The sequence below is a fragment of the Convolutriloba macropyga genome, chromosome 5, assembly GCF_964194025.1.
Source record: "Convolutriloba macropyga chromosome 5, txConMacr16.3, whole genome shotgun sequence".
Lineage (NCBI taxonomy): Eukaryota > Metazoa > Xenacoelomorpha > Acoela > Convolutidae > Convolutriloba > Convolutriloba macropyga.
This window is the reverse complement of record NC_134472.1, coordinates 32,825,882-32,851,222: the sequence shown is the minus strand read 5'-3', so window position 1 is coordinate 32,851,222 and position 25,341 is coordinate 32,825,882. Positions and strand designations below refer to the sequence as shown.

The following is a 25,341-nucleotide window of genomic DNA, read 5'->3' as shown; positions in this document are numbered from 1 at the left end:
AGTTTTAGGCTAATCGAAGCAGTTTTGTGGGAAAAACTAGTTTTACTTTTATTTGAAATAAGTAATGCTATCGGTGAAATGCTATGAAATAAGTAATGCTATCGGATAACCGATACTTTGAGAGTGGCCGGTAAATTTTTTTCAAGAGGTTTCAAACTCAAGAAAGCATAATCGCATTTCTCTCGTGCTTGAGTCCCTCATTGTCACATTGATTTATGGTACAAAAAAGGAGGCTCGGTAATGTGCGTTTGCACATATAGTTCGAACCCCGCTCACCCACTTTTCTGGCATAGTTGTCTACCAAACGAGAAAGTGATGAGAAGTGGTGTCGAAGCCGTAAAACTATAACCTTTACCTTTAAAGATTTTGATTTGTTTAATTCTGCCTTATTTTAAACGCCAGTAATTTGTTATGTGAACTCTCAAAAACGTGATAATGTGAAGAAAAAAAAAGAAAAAGGCGTGAAAATTGGGAAAATGCCTAAAAATCAAAAAAAAAATTTAAATGTGTTAGTATCAAAGACAAATAACCACAACTTAACGCGTGAAACCGCAATGAAAAATTAAATTAAAATTCATTAGAATAACGAAGCAATCTTTTTTTGCTGACACTAATCTACAAGTTGACCAAATTAAGATAAAAGGTGGCAAACTTCAAAAAACCATTGTTTATTTAACAGTCAAATGGTTTTAAAAGTGACAACGACCACAAGTTTTCAAGTAAAAAACTAGATACAATATTTTGGAAACGCTCAGGGATCCAAAAGGACCTATCACCAGTGTGCTTTGTTTTGAATTCTTCTGTTCTTTAATTAACATAAAACAGATCGATTTTTTTTTAAAAAAGACCGACTGATTACAATCGGAAATGTTTTTGGAGTGTAACAGTACAAGATTGGACCAAAACTAGCCGTGCTGTTGCTGTTCGTTCAGTAAGAACGATTGATTGTTTCGAATGTTATAGATGCAACTAATTTATTGGTAAAAAACAAAATCAAAAATGCTGCGTTTTGATAATCATCGAGAAAATTTAACAAAAAACGGCAAAAGTTTAATTCCAGAGCACTGTTAATGGTAGTGGAAGTAGGACTAGCCCCCTTCGGAGTTTAAAAAGATTATGTTAGTGGTTTTTGGGTGTGTTTTCCCGCAAATTTAATCAAAGTGGACTAAAAAAAGCTTTTTTCGTGCAGTTTTTATTGAAAAAGACTGAATTTTGAAATATTTAGCCATAATTTTGGTTAGAAAAAGTAGTCAATCAAAGTAGTCAACAACACAACAAGACTTTTAAAATCAAATAAACAACACTATTGTTACCAATTTTAACATATTTTAACAAAATGATTAAATTTAAGGCAAAACATCCGAAAAATCTGAACAAAAATAACGCAAATCAGTCTAAATATTCACAAAAATTTAAACCTCGATAACTCTCTCTAGAAAACGATATTAAAAAAATTCTTTTTGAATACATATTCTACGCTGGACTGACTCTTTATTGATACACACACAATTCTCTACGATGAATATATCGATCGGTCAAATTTGACTGAACAAAAAAAACACATTTGAGTTTATAGATCATCCCTCAAGAGGGGTCGGATCAATAACACAAACTTTTATCAAGCAATTTTTACTGCCTATTAGAATATGCAAATGTTTAGTTTAATTAAGGGCCAAAAAGTACTTAAGGTATTAAGTGCCAACAGTTTCATTGAAACCTTAATTGATGAAACTCCGTTTGAAAAAAGTATTTCAACGACCAATTTCTGGTTAAGTCCTACAAAAAATTTTTGTATGGTTTAAGTATGGTATATTTCTATACTATTTAAAACAAAGACAAAGATTTAAGACTATGGACATTAAATTTACTAGGCAATAGAAAATAAAACATATATCTGTATAAAAAAAACTGATTTATGCAGAGAGGTGGAAAGTCTCTAAATCTCATTTCAAAAAGCCTCGTATTGTCATAAAACGAATCGTTCTGTGTTTATCCTGATGTTAAACGTACGGAGACAATCAGCGCCGAAAAATTGTCCGTTCCGTGGGTCTCCTTTCTACCAAGATTATCGCTGTGGTATTTGAAAAATAAACGAACAACCTACTACTGTTGGAACAAAATCTCTCGATTGAAAAGTGAAGAATGGGACAAGGTTGTAGCAGACTTAAGCAAAGGGAGGCTAGTATGATGGCGGGAGGATTGAAGTGGGAGTGGGGTGTAACAGTGTGGGAGAAATATTGGCTGAGACAGTAACAGAAAACCATGAAAATGGAAAAACACTGCAGCAATTTTCTTAGACCTTGCAAAAGCATTCAATTCAATTTCGCACAAAATCTTTCTTAAAAAAGCAGAGTGCTTCAACTTCTCTGACCCTGCAGTTAATTTGTTCAAACCTTTTCTCGAAGAAAGATCACAATGCGTCAAAATAGGAACCGAGGTCTCAGAACCCATTTTCGTTGATCATGGAGTACCGCAATTCACAGTATTAGGACCCCTAATTTTTTTTATACGTTAACGATTTCTCAGAAAAAAAATCAAAGATGACTTTGAGCTTGTTCAATTTGCAGACGATACTAGTTTTTTATGTCGATTTGTACCTGGAGGAACAATTGCAACAAAAATTGAATTTTTTTTTATTGAACACGGACATTTACTTGAAGGAAAATCAACTCATTTTGAATGCTCATAAAACAGAAGTTTTTTATTTTTCTACCAGGGACGATTTCAAATCAAAAAATACTATTAACGGAACATTGATAAAATCTGCTGAGAGTTCTCGTTATCTAGGAATACACCTTGTCTCAATGTTGACTTTTGAAGCACATCTAAATTTTGTTTTTAAAAAAATGGCGGCAGCCATTCGCTCACTACATCTGGTAAGAAACCATATACCTTTGGAAGTAAGGCTGCAAGTTTTCAAATCTTTAGTCCAGTCTAATTTGTCATTCAGTGGATTTTAGTTACAAACATTGTCAGCAAAATACATGCAGCGTGTAAATCGACAGATTAATTGCGGTATAAAAGTGTGTTATATGAATCGTAAAATCGATCATTGTCATGATATTCATCTCAAATTGCATATCCTACTAGCTGAATTAATTATCTCAAAGTTTAGTATATTAAAACTCCACACAGACTTGAATCAGAGGATAGTATCAGAAACATTTAAAAAATGTGCAAACCGCTTACAGTTAAAACAGAACAAACGGACAAAACATCTGATTATAAGAACGCAAAGTATACTAAGTAGAGTAAAACTTTTTGATTTTGAAGGGCATACAAAAATGGAATAAGTTACCCTTTAACGCAAGAGCGACCAAGAACAAAACTCTTTTCAAAAGAACTTTAACAGAGTTTTTGCAACGTCAGCATGGAAATTTTGCAATAGATAGACAGTTAGGACCATTGGTGTCTTATTTTTACGTATAGTGGAACGAACAGGTTAATGGGTAACACCAATTAATAACCCAAAGATTAATGTATAATTTTGATTATTTCAATAAATATTCCTGATTATTCTGAAGGCATGTAAACTTTAGCCTTTCGGTTATATTATTAATTTAGATGTTTGAAAAAAAAAAAGAAAATGGGAGTACAAAATTATCCCACAAACCTTGAATATTTGCCACCTCAATCCTTCCACCTCAATCATTCAGCAATTTTGCCAAAACGTACACTTACAAATTGCAAATTGAACGCGAGTCGCTAGGATACCTAAAATCCTAAAAGTTTTACCAGTTCAATCTGTTTCTTTTGGCAAAAAATGGAATCACTCAGGCAAGGAAAAGTACTTTTAAGCGAGAAAGGTGAAGCACAAAATTCAAATATAAAGACACGCGTTTACAATAACCGTTTCAGACTTGGTTCGAGGGTAGAAAAAAATGTATCTCAAGCATTGCCCATTTCACACGGTATTGTGACGCCATGCTTACGCACCAGGCACAATTATATGGCTACAGGAATCAATTTTGTGGACACAAATAGTTATAGTGCTGCGTTCAGTTGAAATGTGTACTCCTATAGACCAAGCGGCCACAATTGATACGTTGGTAGTGACTTTTATCATGCCTGAAATAATATTTTTAAGCTATATAGGAAAAAAACGCCAAAACCATTTTGAGGGAGGAAATGACCGCCCTATATCTTTCTCTCTCTATCGATAAAAAAATCAATTGGTTGTGTTTTTCAGGATCAAATGGCGAGTCTCTAAATTTGTTATACTTGTGGTGCGATGTCGAGATGATTTGGTAGAAATCCAGCAGCCGATATTCCTGACAGTCCAGTTGCCCCCACAATGCATGCAAGAGATCCTCCCGATGACGAAGAGTAGACTGCACTGATGAAGAGAAGAGCAGCCCCAGTGAATGCTGAAAAAAAATGAAAAAAATGAGCTTATGATTTGTGAACGTGTAAATCAAGGCAAATATTGTTATTAGAAGAACACTTGAATTCTACTGTCATTTATCAAACATCGTGACAAGGAAGTGTATGCCCGTACCGAACTCCAAGTCTATGTCAGTATTGGGCAAGTCTAAATCCAAGTTTTATTTCGTTTTCCAGTACTGGGCAAGTCTCAAAAAAAGTCTTACAAGTCTGACAAGTCTTGGCCAAGACTTGGGTAACACTTGCAAGTTGATTCCCAAGTCAAAACCAACTTTTCAAAAAATTTCGAGCGAAAATTTCGAATTCAAAAAAATTTCGCAACGATTTTGGCATTACTTTTTGCGCAATTTCCCGGGGTGCTATAAAATGATGTTGGGGGCATACCAAATTGTATATTAGCACCCCAGGAGGGTCTATTGAGGATATTTCAGCACTAATTGAGGGTTATTCAGGTGTTTTGGGCCGCGTTCAGCCATTTTTCAGCCGTTTCAGCCTCTAAAATAGTCGAAATCACCAAATTTATGTAATTGTCAGATAAGCCAAATGTCGAACTTGAACCGAGGCAAAATTGTCAATAGGGCTGCTACTGTGAGGATTCCCGTGATAGCCCGAAGTCCCGTGGTTCGGCACCAAGTGGACCCTATTCTGGTGCAAAGTACTACAAATCAGCCCGAACAAGCGCCGAGAGATGTCCCTCAAAATAAAATTACTCAAGAGCCAATGTTGCCCTCTGTTAGTGCTAGTAAAACTAGTTATAATTCACCAGCTATAATAGTTCATATCACTGTTTACAACCCGGTTATAACGTTATAAATATGGGTTATAATCGGAAATGAGTTATAAATTATGTGGTCGGGGGGTCATAGCTCGCTGGTCTTTGATTCGCGAATTACTGGTCCAAATAGAAAGTCATATATATGGATTTGAAGCTCCTTTAACGGCCGATTGAATGAGCTATGTCACGTCCCGATCCGATTTATACTTTGGTCAGAATTCTCGATTTCAAGTACCGTACCCCCGAAAAGTGAGGTATGCCTGGTGCTCATTCTCTAATAACTTTTTTGAGTGCACCTAGGAAGCTCATTTTTTAGTATGAGTTAGCTTATCATGTGTGCTAACTAACGTTACAACTCCGGTCAAGCATGATTCCATTTTCAAAAAGTTATTAGCGAACGAGAATGAGGTACCTCATAGGTCCTAGTGTCGGGGGACCCATAGTTATTGAGTTTGACGTTTTTTTTTGGCTATTTTTGACCTTTATTTTGGCCATTTTTGTCGTTTTTTTTGGCCAGTTTTGACGTTTTTTCGATCAATTTTGGACGTATTTTTTCCGGCCATTTTTGACGTTTTATCGATTAGATTTGACGTTTTTGTGTCTATTTTTGACGTTTTTTCGATCAGTTTTGACGTTTTTTCGGCTATTTCTGACTTTTTTATCGGCCATTTTTAGCGTTTTTTTCGGCCATTTTTGACGTTTTTTTGATCAGTTTTGACGTTTTTTTCGGCTATTAAAACTTGGATTAAGACTTGGCAAGTCTTGGCCAAGACTTGGATTAAGACTTGGCAAGTCTTGGCCAAGACTTGGATTAAGACTTGGCAAGTCTTGACCAAGATTTGGATTAAGACTTGGCAAGTCTTGGCCAAGACTTGGATTAAGACTTGGCAAGTCTTGGAAAAGACTTGGATTAAGATTTGGCAAGCCTTGGCCAAGTCTGACAGATCTTAAATGTGTTATGATCATAGCTCTGAATCAGTACTGATACTTAGACTTAGAATTAGACTTGCCCAGTACTGATATTGACTTGGCGTTAAGTACGGGTGTTAAAAACTAATAACAGAGAATTGAAAAATTTAGATAGAATAGAGCTTTAAGTGAGTATACAGTCTTTCCATGATAGGGCTCCCGTTTTTCATTTTTATTTTGTGAGATCTCCAAAAGTTTTCAAAATGTAAGATGAAATTTTTCCTATTGTTTCCGCGTACAAGTCTGTTTGTTGTTTGGTACATAGTTGCTCACGCAGTTTTATATACAAAAAGTGGCAGTAGATTAACATTCGCAAAGATATCATAAAAGCAGAACTGACTATTTGCAGTGTGTTCAAAGCACTTTCATAATACGTTATTCAACTCCCAAACATTTTAGAGAAGCAGCCCAAAATGAACAAAAAATTGCCACAAGAAGTTAACTGAATTGCTACAAACTAAGCACGGAAACAGGAAAACTGCTGCACGATGTCACAAAAGAACTTGAGAAGGGCTCTGGTCTCTGGTCACTATTTCTAAGGAGCTGTTTATAGTACCATACATTTCACTATGGCACTGAAATGATTCAAGTATGGGTCCTTTATGATGAGACAAAATTGCAACTGATAGCTGTGACAGCTCAGGCAAGAAATCAATTAGTCGAAATGAGCAACTGACAGATTTTAATCATTTAAAGTGTCACCTTCAATCACAAAACTTAATTTTCTTTTTTCCAGAAAATGACACAAAGGATGCCATCCAGACAAATGACATCAGTGTACGCACGGTTTGTTCGTTATACAAAACAATTTTTATTCGAATTGTTGGTAATTATTTAATTCTTGGTAATCATACGATGTAATCTATGACATCTTAGCGATCATGGAATATAAATGATTTCATAGATATCTTAAATAACTGATAACACTATGTATCAATTCTGTTTTTCAATGCCATTAATTATGACTTCTTTGATTTTAAGAAGGGTTATTACAAGGAAATACACTTTGGTTTTAATGAAGTCACATATCGAAATGGATCAATTGATTTTTTTCACCAAAACATTTGAACAATCATACTCTCAAAAAAAAATTATAAGAGCAATATCATTTCTGTTCTACTGATTTACGTATTTATAGGTCAAAAAAGTTTATATGAGAGCATTTTTTCTCACAGTCCCAAAAGAATTATGCACACCTTCTCTGAAATTTAAATGCATTTTTTAAAAAAATTAATCATATTTTCTTTTTCAGTCCATATAACTTCCTAAGAGAACCATAAAAATGCTTATCGTCTCAATTTTAGACGCCTCCTTGTTTCCTACGAGACCAATAAAAGTCAGAACCTTCCGAAACAATACAACATTTATAAACTATTCATTATCTCTCATTTTTCAAAATATTGCCCAATAAATTTCAAATCAGCTTATTTCATTTCCATACAAGCTTCCTCAATTAATTATCCAGGCATTCTTAAAAGTGCATTCTATATTCTAACTCAATCAGTATAAAAAAGCCTGTGACAGAATTTATAGAAAGTACAAATTGAAATTGCAGGTGAAAAGTATTAAAAGTACATGTCCTTTAATGAAAATCGAATGTAAGTTTGATGAACAAAACCTTTCTTGATTATTTTTCAGTTCAGTTTACGCAATTGCGCGTGATTAAACGTTTGTTTCATAACCTGAACATAAAGTTTTTCCTGCTTATTCAAAGGGAAATAAACACAAGCTCAGCATCAAATTGCACATTTCATTTGTTCATCCCCCATTTTAGGAAATTTAATTCCGTTTTAATTCCACAAAAGTAAACCACGTCATCGGGAAATGCACGTCTTGAAAATGTGTGTTTGTGTGTCGCATCAAAATGGTATTGATTGAGGTGCCTTAAAAAATAGGCCGTGAAATGCACAATGAAAAAAGGAATTTTTTATATCGATTCATCACAGCAAAACTGCCTCTGATTATAGATGCGTGGAACGGACGAAAATTGCCCATAGTATCCTTTATTTTCAAATTGAACCTTTTTAAGTGTATTTTAAAGTATGGCATATATAAGTATTTTGCCTGAAAATGAGTTGAAATGTCGCCTTAAAATTTTTGCGCGACACTTGAGCAAAATGTAAAAGGTATAGATATAGCGAGCAGTGTATGGTTGTGATTATGATGAAAATTGTTGTCTTTTTCAGTGATTATTTCCTTGGCAAAACTGGCATGTAATTTGCATACGAGATGGACTTTTTATCCCGTCGCTTCCGCTCTGATTTAATCCCTTTCATCTATCCATGGTATAATTACAAAAGATTTGTGAAGAGGATGCGTAGGTGGAAATTAAGGAAAACACCTTCATGTCTGTTCCCACTGTGCGTTTGTGTCAGGAGCCACGAGCAAATATGAAATTTCTTCCTGTTAAATACATTCAATCCTGAAGTAATAACAACAGACTGCTGTAGTCCCACTTATTAGCATAGTAGCCGCTACTTGCCCCTGTGGTGGTGTGAGTGGTGTGTGTATATGTGTGTGTATGTGTGTATATGTGTGCGCGTTGGTGGTGGGTTAAGCCTATAGGTGTGTGTTTGTATGTGTACATATGTGTGTTATGATAGTGGCGGCGTGACGTGTATGCTTGAACGGGGTATATAGTGACATCTGAATACCGAAAATAGGAAATTTTATAGATACAGGCTCAGATTAGACACATAGCCTTAAAACTAAGTTGACATTTAAAAAGAATGCAAATTTTCTTATCTTCCGCTTCTCGGAAAGTCATTTCTTTCCAAACAAGAAGGGCTAAAAATTGGGGTCTGAAGGTTAATTTGGATCAAGAAAAGGCTGTCACTTTTTAATTAAATTACCCTATTTCAGGTTGCAAATTTTTTGAACTAAAAAAAAGCGCTGAGTGCGCGCTGCTTGACATAATTTTCATCAAATTTATTTTAAAAATTCAGTTGTGAATAAAAAATGAAAAATAAGATATCACAGCAAAATTGAGGCTAGCTAATAAAAGTTTATTTCGTACAATTTACAATACATGGTTTCTGGGCTTTTCAGGAAGTAGTTTAAGAAACACGCTAATATGCTCAAAAAAGCTGGATAGTGTATATTTACTTAAGTTCTCGCTTTTTTTATCAGAAAAACTTCAGCTCGAGCCACAAATAGGACGCTGAAAAAAATCAATTAAAATGAAATGGGTTGCGGAGTTTTAAAATTTCAATGTGCAATACTTAAATAGCATCAAGAAATCCGGGAAAAAATTATTTTCGATCCGGGAAAAAATCCGAAAAAAATTACGTTAGGGAAAATCAATTAGACGTTTAAAATAACCAGGTCACTCGCAAATTTACCCGATTGACTATACTAAAAAAACAAACTTTGCTGAAATTTGATTACAGTAATGCTCAGCAATCAAAGGTTTAAACAATTGACATTAAACAAGGAGGCTCAGTAGTGTGCGTTTGCAAATAAGGTTCCGACCCCGCTCATCCACGTTTTGATTTAATTGTCGACCAAATGATGTGATAGAAAACTTTCTGAAAATTCAGATATCGTTCAAGAAACAAGTAAGCCAAAAAGCAATGCTGGATTCGATGGCTGAGAATTGCCCTTTATAAGAATACTGGACAAGACAAACATAAAAATCAGATGGTATCAACCAATAATTGAGACCAAAACTCGAAGTCTATATTTGAAAAAAAAACACTTAACTACAAAGCAAAATGGAATCATATAAAACCTGAACTACACAAGTTAACATATACTTTATTAGGTAAGATATCAGACTTGTCAATAATGACACTAGGTAATAGGCCGACAAAGGTGAGCAAAAAGCGCAAAGTTCAGAAATACGTTCCAAATTTTTAAAACAACCAATTTCAAATTGATTAAAACCAATACGAATCAACTTGATTCATTAACCAGGTTAGTTTATATCTCATAGGAAACAATCTGCACCTCTCATTATCCATAATATGTCAAACGACTAAAAAGATAACGACAGAAACGAAAAAAAATCAATGAAAATTAACAAGAAAGCGGCGTCGCAGCCGTTTAAAACATAAGCCATTCGTGAAAAACATTAAATTTCTTCAACTAAAAAATTTTTCAACTTCAGTTGGGCAAAATCGTTAGTGTGATAATGCGGCCAGAAAACAAAGGTAAGAAAAGGAGAAATATCCAAAAATCATACTTCTCTGTTGAAAATGCCTTGTACCAAAGGCCAGAAAAAGTTAGTTGAAAATAATACCGTTGTCAAGACTGGATCTTGATCCACTGGAAAGTGCATGCGACCAGTCATTACTAAGGCCAATTAACAGAATTGACAAAAACAAAGTAAAATGATAAAGCCGAATTTTTAAAAAATACATTTTTGCTAAATTTCCGCTAAATTTTAGAAAAATACATTTTCGAAAACTATTAATTCACAATTTCAAACAAACCATAAACATTGAACTTATAACAAAACCAGATTAACGTGCAATCACTGATGAAGATAGTTAGGTTGTTGATCGAAAGACCGAATCACAATAGACATCAAATACGGAATACGGGCAGAATGCACAATTTAACAAACAATTTTTTGAAGACACATTGTTGAATCATAAAAACAATAAAACCATAAAAACCATTAAAACTTTGAATCAGAATTCCTATTGGAACTTTGCGCTTGCTTCTCCTTTTTTAAATGTCCTCCTTGAAAAAAGACTTTATGAAAGGGAAAAGAAAAAAAACCACAAAATTAGAAAGTAACGAAAACTCACGAAATTCTTTTAAAAACACATATCTAAGCTCTTAAGACGTCAGTCCAAACACAATCAACAGCGCAAACATTATTTGGACCAACAGAAAGCTGATGAGCTCTGTAAGAACAACACTAAGTTACTATGAGATCAATAACTCGGAAAAGCAAAATTGTTTAAAGGTATAGTTTGATTGAAAGCACCAAAGCTATTAGCTGTAAACCACAAGATGGATTCATTTAAACATCCATAGAAACAACAAAGGCTGTACGACAACAAAAGAGCCACAATTAAAAACAAAAATAAAAAAAAAACATAAATTTTACTAGAGATTGGTTTTGCAGCCGTTAAAACTGTAAATTGTTCACTCAAATCGTTACACATTCTTTTACACATTCTTTTAATGCTAAATAGAATTATCATTAAATTGATAGTTTGGAGAGGTAACAAATTACAGCCTCAAGTTTAAGCAAAAATGGAAAATTCACAAAACTTTTATAAAGAGTATTTTTTACATCACTTGGAATAAGGTTTTCTCTGTATATATTGAGCCTAAGCTAAATTTGGACAGAAAAAAGATAAAAATTTGGCATCCTTCAAAACTTCACTGATCTTTTCTTACAACAAATATATTTATAGTCCTAGGAGGCATTAGATAACAACTGAGAGCTTTGCATAGGTCCAGTTACAGCTCTTAAAGAGCCCAATTGAATCAACAATCATAAGGACCAAGTCCTGGAGGAGGCTACAAAAAAGTGTAGATAAAACGAAAAAATCAATTTAAATATGCTAAAGCACGTCATCAAAGCCAAAAAATATGAGTTTTTATCTGAAGAGATAATATACATTCATTTGGCTCAATTTTGTTGTCCATAGCATCTGCCATAAATTGGGCCTTGGTTTGAAAACATTCTAGTCGGTAATAAACATAAAAATAAAAAATTTGGAAAAATTTTTTGAAAGAGACCGCGCTCCAACATAAAAATAAAAAATTTGGAAAAAGTTTTTGAAAGAGACCGCGCTCCACTATAATACAAATAGATGCTGATTGTATGATCCAAGATGAGTTGAAACTTAGCCCCGATTTTGCAACGCGTCAGTAAAACAATTAATTAGTCCATACATTTGGAAAATAGATCGATTGGCAAGTGAAATATCTCCTTACACCAAAAGTAAAAATTGTGTTTTGCTCAATTATTGAGTTGATTTTTCAAAAAACTAGAGAGAAGTACAACCAGTATTTTTTGGACTTTTCAAAAGTTGTGTCAGGGTACATTAGGTCTCTACTTCTGGTATATTTAAACAAAGTGGTGTGAAAAAAGCGTATTTATACCCACTTTTGACTAGAAAAAGACATTTCCAAAATTCGAAAAATTAGCAAAAAAACCAATCAAAAGACTTGGATAAAACCAATAGACAAGCCTTCTCCATCCTTAAAAGTAAAACCAATAGCATTGTTGTTAACAGGTCTAGCAAACTTTTGCAGAATTGTCAAAAAACATTCAGAACGTGAATAAAAACAACGTACGACATGTTTCCGTCTACTCTTCACAAAACTTTCAACCTCGATAATTCCCTGTAAAAACGAAAATAAAAATCTTTCTAATTCCATATTATACGCTGGCTCAACCCTCTACGGTTAATATATGGATCGGCGAAAAGTGACTGAACAAAAAACCATTTGAGTATATAGTTCCTCTCCCCACAAGTGGTTCGGAACAAAAGCTTAAGCTTGAAATTAAGATTAGTAAAGATAAAAAGAATGATATAAGTGTTGCAAAACGAATCAAACGAAAAGAGTTACACTGACACTGTTTTTGATTACTTGCATGAATTCTTGCCTGACATATTATTCCATAAAACCTTTAGATTTTTCAAAATAACGAGAAGACGTTGTTGGAGGCATAAACTTAGTCAGGCGTTGTATGACTTAAAAAATGCAACTCGTGTTTCTCGAATCTGTTGCGTATTAAGTGGTTCTACAGAATTTAGTGTTGTGTCAAAGGAACAAAGTTTTCGGTCACAATTGAGTTATATCATACTTACATGACTTGGACTTGCCTATTTCTTTCTATTTTTTTGGAATCAACCACTCTTTTTTGAGTCAAAGTTTTAAACAAACTTTTGGTCACACGAACCGCGGTTTTTTCGTCATATTTGAGCGATATCAATCTGATGAGGAGTCACATTTTTTTTCAAGCAGACGGCTCATAAGCTTAGGAAAAAAATCATTCATCCTCAGGCAAAACCAGAGGTGTCATTTTGCTGACATTTTGCCACCTCGTTGTGTCAACAATTATGTGAACATTATTCAGTAGTTGGCTAAAAGTGCTACTGCTTATCAAATATTACAATTGTAATGATTCGACTATAAGCTTTTTTAAAATAGAGGAACAAATTGAACAAATTTCGAGAAACTTTTTCAAGAACTCCACTGTGCGAGTTAGTCAACACAACAGGCAGCTTCGTTTTAATAAAAGTACTACATTGAACGTAGTTATTCCGATTATTCCAGAAGTAATACAGATACTCTCAACAAAGGGGGAAATAAAAGTCATATCTAAATCAGTGAAGAAATCGCACATAAGGGCTATATTGATAACAGTCATAATTATTAAAAGAATTTTCTTAGCTCGAAATTTTTTTTTGACATTTACCTTATTTAAGTTGGTTCTACTTCTTTTCACCCCTATTCTGTTAAACCCCTATCATTTAAACCCGATTTATTCAACCCTGTATCATTTAACTCTATCATTCCACCCCTCTATCATTTCATCCCGCCAAATAGCAGTGGACATTAAAGGCATGTTTTGTCATAATTAAGTGGATAAATTAATCCCACGTTCGGTTGTGATAGTTTCGGTGTCAGGACAGTTTACCCAAAGCCTTTATACCCAATGCCAAAATACCCAATGCCATTATACCCAATGCCAATATACCCAATGCCATTATACCCAATGTACGTTGATACTTCCGTTCAATAATCCGACAACAAATTAGCAGTCGCTATTACTCTAAGTTTTAACATATTAAATGGCCATGGCCATGCCTCAGTGGCCCGTGAGTCTTGATATGAAACTATCACAACCGAACATGAGATTAAATAATTCCGCTTGTTAAATCATACGTGTAAGAGCTCTATTCTGCTAATTAGTACTCGGATTATGAACGAAAATCTCAATGTGAATTGGGTATAATGGCATTGGGTACTTTGGCACTGGGTATAATGGCATTGGGTATTTTGGCATTGGGTATGATGGCATTGGGTAAATTGTCATGTAACCGATAGTTTCATATCAAGTCCCACGGGCCGCTGAGGCATGGCCATGGCCCGCGAGGCATGGCCAAATGATTATATTGCTAATTTAATATTCCTTATTTTAAAAAGATTAAAATCGGGGTGAAATGACAGAGGGGTTAAAAGATAGAGGGGTTACATGATACAGGGGTGAATAAATCGGGGTTAAATGAATAGGGGTGAAAAACCGGGACACAATTTAAGTTAACTGTATGATTTATGGTTGGTTTAAATGCGTGCAAAAATCATGCTCGAAGGAAAACATAAATCAACTTACGCAGGACAAAAAACAGGTTTCATTTTAGCTCGAGATAACTCAAGCATAGAAAAGCTAGTCTCAGAAGGCGGGAGAATAAGAGTGGCGGAGGGTGTAAAAAAGCGGAGTGTTGGTCAAAAGTCGCATTTCGAAATTTGCACGCTTAGCCGTTCCTAAGCAATTTTGCTGAACCTGTAGCACAGAGACACACCTGTATCTTATAAGAACCCCAAGAGAACTGCACTGAGACTATGTACCTTCCGGCGCTGCCGGTATATCCAGTTTCGTTCGACGGAAGAAAAGGGTCAGTCAAGAATAATGCATTAAAAAGACAAACAGTTGAATGATTGTTTCAAACTGCTTTTGAGAGAAATTATTAGTATTATACGTAAAAGAAGAAGCTTCAAACTTAAGCGCTGATCTTTTTTACTATAAATTATCGTCTTTTTTGAACATTTTGATCTAATTTCAGGGGCCGGTTGGTCCCTTTTTCATTTTATCAAGAAAAGTTCGAATTTTGTGCATCTATGTAAGTGTGTTCAAAAGCCTATTTTGCCAAAAAAATGAACTTACATGAAAAAGTGACAGCAAAATAAGTTGTTTAACGGTCGTCAGTTTTTTGCAGTTGCCTAGAGCAAACATATCGGCCAACTTTTTGAATTTTTAACACAAAAAATTGAAAGATGCGCTGAGTTTGTTAAATGTTTTCGAAAAAAAACTAAAGAGAAGATTAGTGCAAAATATGAAATTGACGAGTGCAAGAGTGCAACGTCACACAGAACAACGTCTTTTTTACTTGTTTTTACAAGCTTTCTCTCAGAGAAATGTTTCATGAAAACAGCTATTAGAAGGTGAAGCACCCTACCTGCAGAACCAAAATCAAAAAACAAAATCTACTCTGGAGATAAAATATCTTTCCTCATACTCTGCAGAGGAAATCTTGCTGCTCCGGCCAACTTTGGTGGAGGAGTGAAAATATGCTAACTGTTTTTTTGTACAGTCAATTTTGGCCCATTAATATATTCATCACAGAGAGTTGTCAGCCATACACCATAGAGTATACAACTGAAAAAAGCTTTTTGAATTTCGATTTTCTGGGGAGTTATCTCGTCTTAAGATTTTCTGCACATTAGAATCATATCCGTTGTTTTTGTTCAAGTTCACAATAACTTTTGCTTATTTTTGGTAAATTTTGCAGATTTTTTTATATTTGTTTACAATAGCGTTACTGACTGTGCCTATAAATACAGAAGAGGGTTGCTGACTGGTTTGTTCTGACTTTTTCAGCTAAAACTTGCACAATTTTTCTCAAAACTCAGGCTTTTTGCAACACAAATGGCACCAAAAATGTTTCTTTAGCCCAACTTTTTTTTCAAAACTGCTTATACAATTGGGAGAATTACTGGTAATTATTGAACGAGCAACAATATCATTGCTAGTATTCGTCTCATCGTGCTTTTTGACAAACCAAATAATGTTATGGTCCTATTGAGACGATGTCCTCTTTAAAAAAAATTATTTCAGCTTTTTTTATTTTTATACTATGCTCATACAGAATCAGAATAGTTTCTCATCATAGTCAAACTACCATCCACTCGTATGTACGTAGAAAATAGGCCCTATGATCATATATTACGATTTCTGAGAAAACAACGTAAACTCGAACTATTTTCTATTAACTGAATTGAAAGCAAATGTTTATGAACGTTTTTTCATACTTTGCTCCCTTTGCTTTTTGTCGATCTGTTTCCAAGTTTCAATTAAGACCGGTCCCATTTGTTTTCTTGAGACTTACAAGTATTTTTTGCTGATGATAATTTTTTTTATATCTGATGCCTTATCTGATCGTATTTAGACTTTTATCAGGTTTTCTTTGGTGCTAATTTGATTTTTTTATTAAGTGTTTGTAAGAAAAAATAGGCCTTGTGTCGTAATTAACATTTATGGATGTCGTCGTTCATCTTTTCTACTAGTCTCATCAATTAAAGGCCTCATCGGCCCTCTGAAGTGGCATTATTTAATTTATTGTCTCAAAAATGATCAGTCCCAATGTCCCTGACGTAGTTGCATTAGAATTTTTCAAGCTTTTTTAATTGTAAATTGATGGTATTTGTGACATTGCACATTTTTATTCTTTTTTTCCTGGCTGTTTACCGAATCTCCTTAAAGACAGATCCCGTGTGCTTTGAAGTTGAGTACTAGTTGGTTTCTTTAGTTTAGGTTTGAGCTGCGGCTTTTTTGACTTTGTTGGTGAATTGTTTTTAAAAATTAGATATTGATTTTGATTGTATTCAATGTTTTTGTTGATTTGTTGTCTGTCTTGTTTTGTAGTCTTATTAATGGCAGGTATTTTTGGCTATCCAATACGACAATATTTAAATTCATTTAGTGGTTTGCGTTTTTCTTTTTTTTCAACCAATTAATTTTGAATAGTATGTGTATTTTTGAATTTTTTTTCTTCCGCATTTGGTAGACAATTATGTCAAAAATGTGGACGAGCGGTGTCGGAACATTATGTGCGAACTCACATTACCGCGCCTCCTTGTTTTCTTTTTATAACTTAATCTGAAGCAGTTGATGAACCACATCCAGTGCACCATTTATCAGTCAGAAATTGTTGAATTACATTTTTCAATTCATTCAAGCAAAAATCTTGACTCTAACATTAATTTTTAATCCAATTTTTTATTCAGAAGCAATAACATAATTTAGCCAGCTTTCTGATTTGATACGGACAAGTAACATCCCTTTTAACTTAGCCATCAGTTCCTGTACAGAAATCTCAGGCACCATCAGACTTGATTCACAGATTTCTAGAGGCCAAGTCCTGCCAGAGAGAGGCCAAGACTTGATTAGGCGACCTAAAACCTCTCTGGACGGAGACTTGATTTTTTCCGGCTACAATAGCACCCAACTCTTTCTCTGTGCAGAGTGATTTCCGATATCACCAAGATAAAAAAGCAAACTGGCAACAAGTGTGCCTACTTTAAGTTTTGGGCACAGATCTAAAGCGATAAAAATGTTTTATAATGCTACTGCACTATAATTTGAGAACTCAGTACTTTCGCAATCACAAACGTTAAGGTCTTATAGATACCACTCATATGCTTTCGATAACCCTCAAACTGAGTTTTTGATTGGTCTTGACAAGCAGGGTTATGATCATGTATATACTTTTGTATCTACCTCCGCATACGGCAGTCTTCCTGACGACAGTAGTGCTTGCTCCCCTCTTTTCGTCCCTCATGTAGTCCAGAGAGATGCCTCCTATCACCACTGTGAGGAGGGTGGCTGCAAAGGGGGCAGCCGTCAGAGCTCCTGTCGACCCGATCTCGCTTCCATACACATCCTGCAACATCCCTACTATGCTTCAAAACATAGTCACTTACACAAATTGTAGACAATACTTTTATAATATTTGAAAGTAAAACCAACGCAGAAAAGTAAGTGACCTCCAGTTTTCACTAATGCGGACTCTCTTTACAAAATGTAGCAATTAAGTAAAGTCCACAGTTTTGTAATTGAAAATTATCGACAAGACAGCTGACAATCGGCCGAATTTTAGCGGTCTATAGCTGGTTATGTACTATAGATGTAATGGTTACGTGACTCTGCTTGAAGTCACTGAGAACTTCTGGCGTTTATCGAGAACTGCGAAGCGGTTCGAGATATTAAGTCAGAATTTCGAAATGACTTCTGCAGAGTCACGTAACCATGCTTAAAACACTCACGTGCACATTTCAAAATGCCGAAAGTCTGGAGTGCCAGAAGTTAAAATGCCAGAAGTTGCTACTTAGCCAGAAGTTGACTTCCGTTGACTTTCGTCATTTTAAAACGTGCGCGTTTCGTGCTTTAAGCATGGTTGAGTGTCTCTGCAGAAGTCACTTCGAAATTCTGACTTAATATCTCGAATCGCTTCGCGGTTCTCGATAAACGTCAGAAGTTTTCAGTGACTTCAAGCGGAGTCACTTAACCATTACTTAAAACACGAAACGCGCACGTTAAAAAAAAACGAAAAGTGAGCGGAATTCAACATCTGGCTAAGTAGGAACTTCTGGCATTTTAACTTCTGGCACTGCAGACTTTCGGCATTTTAAAATGTAAACGTGAGTGTTTTAATTTTTGATTAACTACACTTCACTGCTTTAAACCTGTTATAACGGAGTATTAATAGGACTTATATTATTTCCCATCACGACGGTTGAGGCCAGTGTTGTTACCTTGAAGTAGTAGGGCAATTCTGACAGAAGAGTGAAGAATCCCCAGTTCTGAACGAAGTGGGCTGCCACGATGGCCCAGAAGGGGGCAGATGTCCAGATAGAAAACCATGGCACCGGTGAGGTCTGGACAGAAATGCAATTGAAGAAATACGACTTGAAGTTTCATTAAACCCTGAATGATTACTAGAGAGAAAATATTTGCAAGGACAACCCAACTGGAAGTGTCAGGTCTCAAGAATTATTAATCGTTTGTGATAATTTTCCAAGTTTTAATCAAATTTATACAGTTTTTAACAATTCCAGCCGAAAATCAGAAGATCACACAAGATGTTGTAGTATTGCTTTTCTTCCAAACAAATAAACTGAGATAAATCAAAATTTTGAATTCTTATAGATTCATCTAATAAAGCGAAATGCAATCTGTGATTGTCTCAACTATATAATTGGTCTCACGAACATTCCCGTTTTAACTAAAAAAAACTATAAATCATCATCAAATTAATAAAAGCAAAAGTTAAAGCATTAAAATGGGCGAAAAAAGAAAGTATTGAGGTTAAAACTTCAATTTTTTGGAACCTTGGTGAAGTTTCATACATTGATTGTCGGTATTTGTTCCGACCCACTTTAGTGGGGGGAGGAACTATATACTCAAATGGGTTTTTTTGTTAAGTCAAATTTAGCCGATCGATATAATCATCGTAGAGAGTTGTGACAGGTATCATTAGAAAGCCGTCCAGCGTAGTATATGGAATTAAAAAGATGTTTCTGAATTTCCTTTTTTAAAGGAAACTATCGAGATTTTATTTTTGTGAATAGTAGATGGAGTTCCGTTATTTTTGTTCACATTTTCCGTATTTTTTTAAACCAAATTTTCGCCAATTTTGCTGAAATTGGTTAAGATTGTTAACAGTAGTGTGATTTGTGTAATCCTCAATGATAGTGGAGAGTTGATGAGTTGTTGGATCAGAGCTTTTGGCTATTTTTTGTGCTAATTATGTCAAAATTCAGGTTTTTATCTTCAAAAATAAGACCGAATACGCATTTTTAGACCACTTTTGTCAAGACCACCTTATAATGAAGTTTATTTAGACGCGCAGCAAAATCAGCGCTGCTCTTGATCTCGCTATGGGTCCTTACAGTAAAATGGAAATGTTGAATTACATTTTGGCGTGGCCTTTTTCGAAATAATTCGGCATTTTTAATTTTTTATGTTAACTACTGACAAAATTTCGAATCGGGGCTTAATTTATAAGAGATAATGTTTACAAAAAATGAAGCAAACCGAAAATATGTTTTCATAGTTAAGCTCATGGTTTCTTTGGCTTTGAGCAAATGCCTTTGTAAAACTTTATGTTTTGCTTCCAATGGTTTAGTTTTGTAGTCCAATAACACATATTTGCAATTCAAAGACCCAATTGAATTCTTTAAGAGCCTTGAAAGAGCATAGACGATGCTTTCAGTTTTTATCTAATGTCACCTATGGCTTTCAATGTATTGGTTTTGAGAAAAATGTCGGTCATTTTTTGAACTTTGCCACTATTTTATCGTATTTCTCTCATCCTCTGGCGTAGAATCAGCAGTCAGAACAAAACATATTTTATGTGCGTTTTAAATTAATGTTTGTAACGGTTTTAAATTTAACTATTGGTTTCTCGTTTTCGATACTACGAGTTTTCCAAAACAAAACTTGATTTAAACTTCAAAATGCACATTTTATAGGTTCATTTTGTGTCTTTGTCGAATTTTCCTTTCATTGAAAAGTCAAATTGAATGCAGTAGGGGTTGAATGTTGGTCTATAATGATTGGTCTCAAGTGCTTCCACAGACTTATTTTGAACCTATTTAACGATTTTTGTGTTTTGGCTAATTTGTGTAGCTAATTATTTAATTTCTTTCAAAGAATTAAATAAAAAAAATTTCAACTGTCCTCTTTTTGCTCCCATTTTTGTCATCGTGTATCTCAAATATATTAATAAGAAGTCTCGACAATTTTATTGATTCAAAAATTAAATTGTCTGTTTCTTATATGTTTTGACTGATGGCGTCAAACATTTAATTTTGTAAGAAATTTTTGAGTTTTCGATATTTTTCAATTTTGGGATTCTTTTTGTTGCCGTTTTTACGTAGTCCTTTCATACGGAAGACCCCCTTGATATTCATATGAGACGCGAGAAATGATTTATAGTTTTTGCAGATTAGACCCTATAATTAATCAAAATGCCTTCAACCCTGTGATGTCGTAAAATTGTTTGTAGAATTTTGGCTTCTGCATGTATCTGTTGTCATATTGTAGTCTTGCAACTTATATAACAATATAATAAAAATAGAATATTATAAAAATGTTGGCTTACTGAGGGGTTGCAAGCGAATCCATCCATCTTAGTTGAAATCTTATAACTGATATAACTTCTGAAATATTTGTTTTCAAAAACTGTTTTGGATTTTTCAGCTTCGCCATTTTCATAAATCATTTTTGGTCGATTTGTAGTTTAGTTTCGGCGAAGTCAGGTCCCAACCGGTCTCCAGTGAGCCAAAACTTAATCCTATTATTTTTTGAATTTCAACCATTTGTTTCTCGCTTTGTTACTACGAAATTTCATGCAATATTTAGGATCTTTACATTATGGTACATTTCATAGGACTGTTGTTTTCTTTTTGTATTAAAACGTTAATGATAGGTCCAATGGCTTTCTAAATATGCGCAACGGAACAATTTCAATGATCTTAATGAAAAAAATTACGGTTTTGGACAGCTTCACTGCCATTTTCGCGCAAAGTTTGAACTTTTTGTTTTTTGAGGTCTTTCTCTTCTTTTTGTAGACTTATGACGTAAGCTTGATAATGATAGGTATCAATTGCTTCGTATGGAGATATAAATGATCAGCTTTGTAATTTCAGTAATTGTATAACGATTTTATTCTACTTTGAAATTAGTTGTTCTCAAAAATAAAAACGTATTTTTGAACTTCGCCCCTTTTTGCTCTTTTTTTTGTCGAGCTGTTAACCCAGCCGCCTTGAGAACAGGTCCCATATCCTTTCTAAGGAGGACTAGGATGATTTGTGTGGTTTAAAATTTATCTGATTCCAGTTTGATTTTATGAATTTTTTAAATAGTTATTGTGTTTTGGTCGTAATTAATTATTGTTATTTGGTTTTTTTTTGATAGTTTTTTTCTTATAGTTCTATCAGTAAGTTTCATCGGCCCTCTAAGGTAGCATTATTTTATTCGATTATTGTGTTGTTGAACGATATGTATGTTATTGAAAGTTTTCGATCTCTTCCTCATTTGGTAGCCAATTAAGTCAAGAATGTGGATGAACTGCATAAACATTATGTGCGAAAGCACATTAAAGAGCCTCCTTGTATATTTAAAAGCGAGCATTAACACCCAATGGTGTGCTTCATTGGGTGTGCTGATTCCAGCAATCATTGCGAAAATTCTTTATTAGTGTAGTTTTTACCTATACTTACTAAAAGCAATTTTAAGTGTAATTTTTTTCAAAAAGTACTAGGGTCAATGATGATCAATGATGATTAATGTAATTCAACTGTGCTTTTTGGTTTTTTGGATAGCAAATATAGAAATTCAGGAAACGTTACTTGATGGTTAAATGTTGACATGCTCGCCAATAAATTTGTATTTAAATTAAATAAAATGGGTTCTAATAACGGGTTCGTTATTTAAGGAGTTGGGGCGACTACGAAAGTTCCCTGAATATGTTACTTACCCATTGGTACTCTGCGGTGTGGATACCCATGCTGAGTTCGATCTCGTTCAGTTCCTCCTCCTGAACAGTGGGGTGGCTTCGTGGCTTGTCATAGATGGAGTAGATCCACATCAGCAGCCAGAGGATAGCCACAGAGCTGTCAATCACAAACACCAGCTGCCACCCGAGACTGCGCACTATGTATCCACCGAACAGATTTGCAAACACTGCTCCGAAGTAGGTTCCTAAACATAAGCATTTCTGGATCTGCTCTGTTTCCTGTTTCGCCAACCCCCACCCCAGTGTTTTTTTGATCCCTATTAAAATATGTACTACATAGCAAGTAGTAGTAGATCTGCCTGGTTTGTAACGGGGGGGGGGGGGAGGAGGGGGGCGGCGTTGTCCCTTGCCGTTATAAACCAAGCAAAGACTTTTTAAGGTGTCCTTGTAAAATTTTTCGATTTTTTTTGTGAATTTGATGTTGTGAGAGTGGTGGAACTTGAAAAAAAATTTTGGAAAAAAGTTGGTTGGGTGAATGAAAGAATCTTGTGAATTTTTTTTTAAATTCGTGTTTTTTTAAACTCTCAATCTTTTTTGCAGTCCAATGAGACAAATGAAGGACTGAAAAGTAAAAGTGACCTAAAGGAGTACTGAGGTAAGCGAAGAAAAAGATAGTTTAAATTGGATAAGTTTTTGTTCCAATGTAAGAAATTTAATAGTTTTGCGAGGCTGAGACTGCACAAGGGTACTAATTTGATGCGTTTTATTGCCCATATGTTTGAATTAACAACTAAAGGCGGAGTAATGAAAATAAAAGCTTGTTGAATTTCAAGCTTGGAAAGAAATTTCAAGTAGAGTTTCAAACTGAAAATGGCGCATGAGAATCAATGGAGGACACAATTTCGTGAAATTTGACTGAGAATTTGAAGAAATTGGGGTTTAAAAATTATCTGAAAATTGGTTAAAAATGAATTTTGGTATCTTACTGTGTCGGAATTGGGTTCCTTACTGTGTCGGCAAAGGCTCGATATGGGGACCAATTCAATTTTAACGGGTTGAAATTAGTTTGAATGGAGCGGCTAAGATGTATTTTTGAAGTCATTTTGCACCAAAAACAGACAAAACTTTGAAAAAGTGCAAAAATTGGTATTTTTCGGTGGTAAAAAGTTTTTAAAAAAATGTTTTTTGCCGCCAATAAGCATTTTTATAGGTCGTAAAAAAATGTTAAAATATGGCAGATGAAAAATAGTGTTAAAGAATCGGGTTTAATTTTAAAATTCTTTAGTGACAACTTGGTGAACAAAATTGGTGATTTTTGAGGTATGAATGTATAATAAAATGCTTTATGTTAGTTAAAATGGAGTTGGCAACAAAGTTTTTTAAGTTAGAAGTTCGTTATAACAATTAATGATAATTAATTTGGTTTTGTTTGCATATTACTTTTCGTTAATTTTTTGTCCTTCTTTCAGCGTTTTTTGATGAAAAAGTAAAAAAAAATTGATGTTTCTTGGGCTCAGAATACAAAATAAGCTGTTCCGTCTGAGTTGAAACGCAATTTATAATGAAGTTATGTCACATAACAGCTCGGCTAAACAAATAATAGTGACTAACTGGGTGCTAAGTGTATGTTTTTTTGTTAATTTTTTACGTTTTTAGTTGAAACCATCACTAATTTGCGGACCAGATGTTATAAATGAACAGTCCGCTAAATTAGATGATGTCAAATTGTAAGTATTCAGGGTACAAGGTCGTTTTTATCATTTGTGTTGAAATTGTTGATAAAAAGTACGAGAGACTGAGAACAAAAAAGGCAAGACTTTGACAATTTAGCCGGCGATTAAGACACTTATGTTTCTATGAAGACCTTTTTTGACTCCTCATGTAAAACGTCACAACATGGTAGACGAAACTTGGGTGTGGCAAACATAATACCAGGCTGAATTTGAGTTTGAGTTCTATTTTTAGCATATCTTTGCAACCGACAATGTAACACCGAAGTCAGGAAAAGTGCTCTTAAATAGTTTTATGGGTATTGCATTTTCTTTACAATTCAATTCAAAGCAAGCCGCATTTTCTAAATTTCTCTAAAAGGGTGTTGATACCGTTTAGGGTGTACTATGTCCGCAACGGAAAAATATGACTAAAAAATTTTCCTTTCACGATGATAGGCATCGTTGACACGAAAAAATTGAAATTTTTTTCCTAGTTTTTGACAATTGAAAAAAGCTGAATTATCTGAGAATTAAATACTGAGAAAACAATTATTTCAAAGTCAGCTTCACAAAAGAAAGTCACACACACAACAAAAACTCAGCAAAGGAATAAATTGGATTTATTTTTAATATTTGAGATCGATTCTTCGTTTCTTTGGCGCAAAACACTTGGTCACGGGTGGAGTCGCAAGGCTCCTGCTGCTCCAAACATCACATATTTTGTTTTCAGGTGCAAAAGCAAAGGAATCATGGACCGTGGCAGGTGTTGGTGGTTCGCTAAAACTTTCTGGGCACTCAATATCTGGTTGCATTTGCCAAATGCTTTCGACCAGTTCAAGACATCAGTAGTCTTCTTGATTTTCATACAGTGGAATTTCTTTTGCGTCAAAAACGTTAAAAAAAATTTTTTACCCCGTCATCCAATGTGTCTGGGTCATATACAAACTCTCTGACATAAGACGTTACGTAATCCAGCTAGTATTGAGCTCCTTTCATAAGGCCTTTCTCAAATGGAAATGACTGAATAAAATAAAAAATGAAAAGAGACATAGCCATTTAATGTAACCCAGTTATCTAACTGAAAATCCTGCTGTACAATGATACCAGTCTTTTTTCTGTAAGTCTCATAAGCAAATGTTCGGCTGTCAGTTGCCGATTCCGCCTTTAGATTAAACTAATTAAACAGTAGGATTCTGTTGATAAAAGCCAGGAGCAGTTCTGCTAAATAATAATTTGAGTAGAGCAAATAAAAATTGAAGCTAAAAAAAGGATAATAAGAGTTCAGTTA

At 34.5% G+C, this 25,341-nt stretch overlaps 1 protein-coding gene across 1 annotated transcript in view; it reads right to left on the bottom strand.

Annotated features, from left to right (window-relative positions):
- Nucleotides 1-25,341, bottom strand: part of LOC142339958 (vesicular glutamate transporter 1-like) — a 58,861-nt gene that overhangs the window by 10,058 nt on the left and 23,462 nt on the right. Inside the window, exons 2-5 of the mRNA XM_075390328.1 lie at nt 22,363-22,586; nt 18,635-18,757; nt 17,601-17,763; nt 4,222-4,367 (exon numbers count right to left, since the gene is read on the bottom strand). Of these exons, the coding sequence (XP_075246443.1) occupies nt 4,222-4,367; nt 17,601-17,763; nt 18,635-18,757; nt 22,363-22,586 (656 nt within the window). The remainder of the gene's footprint in view (nt 1-4,221; nt 4,368-17,600; nt 17,764-18,634; nt 18,758-22,362; nt 22,587-25,341) is intronic.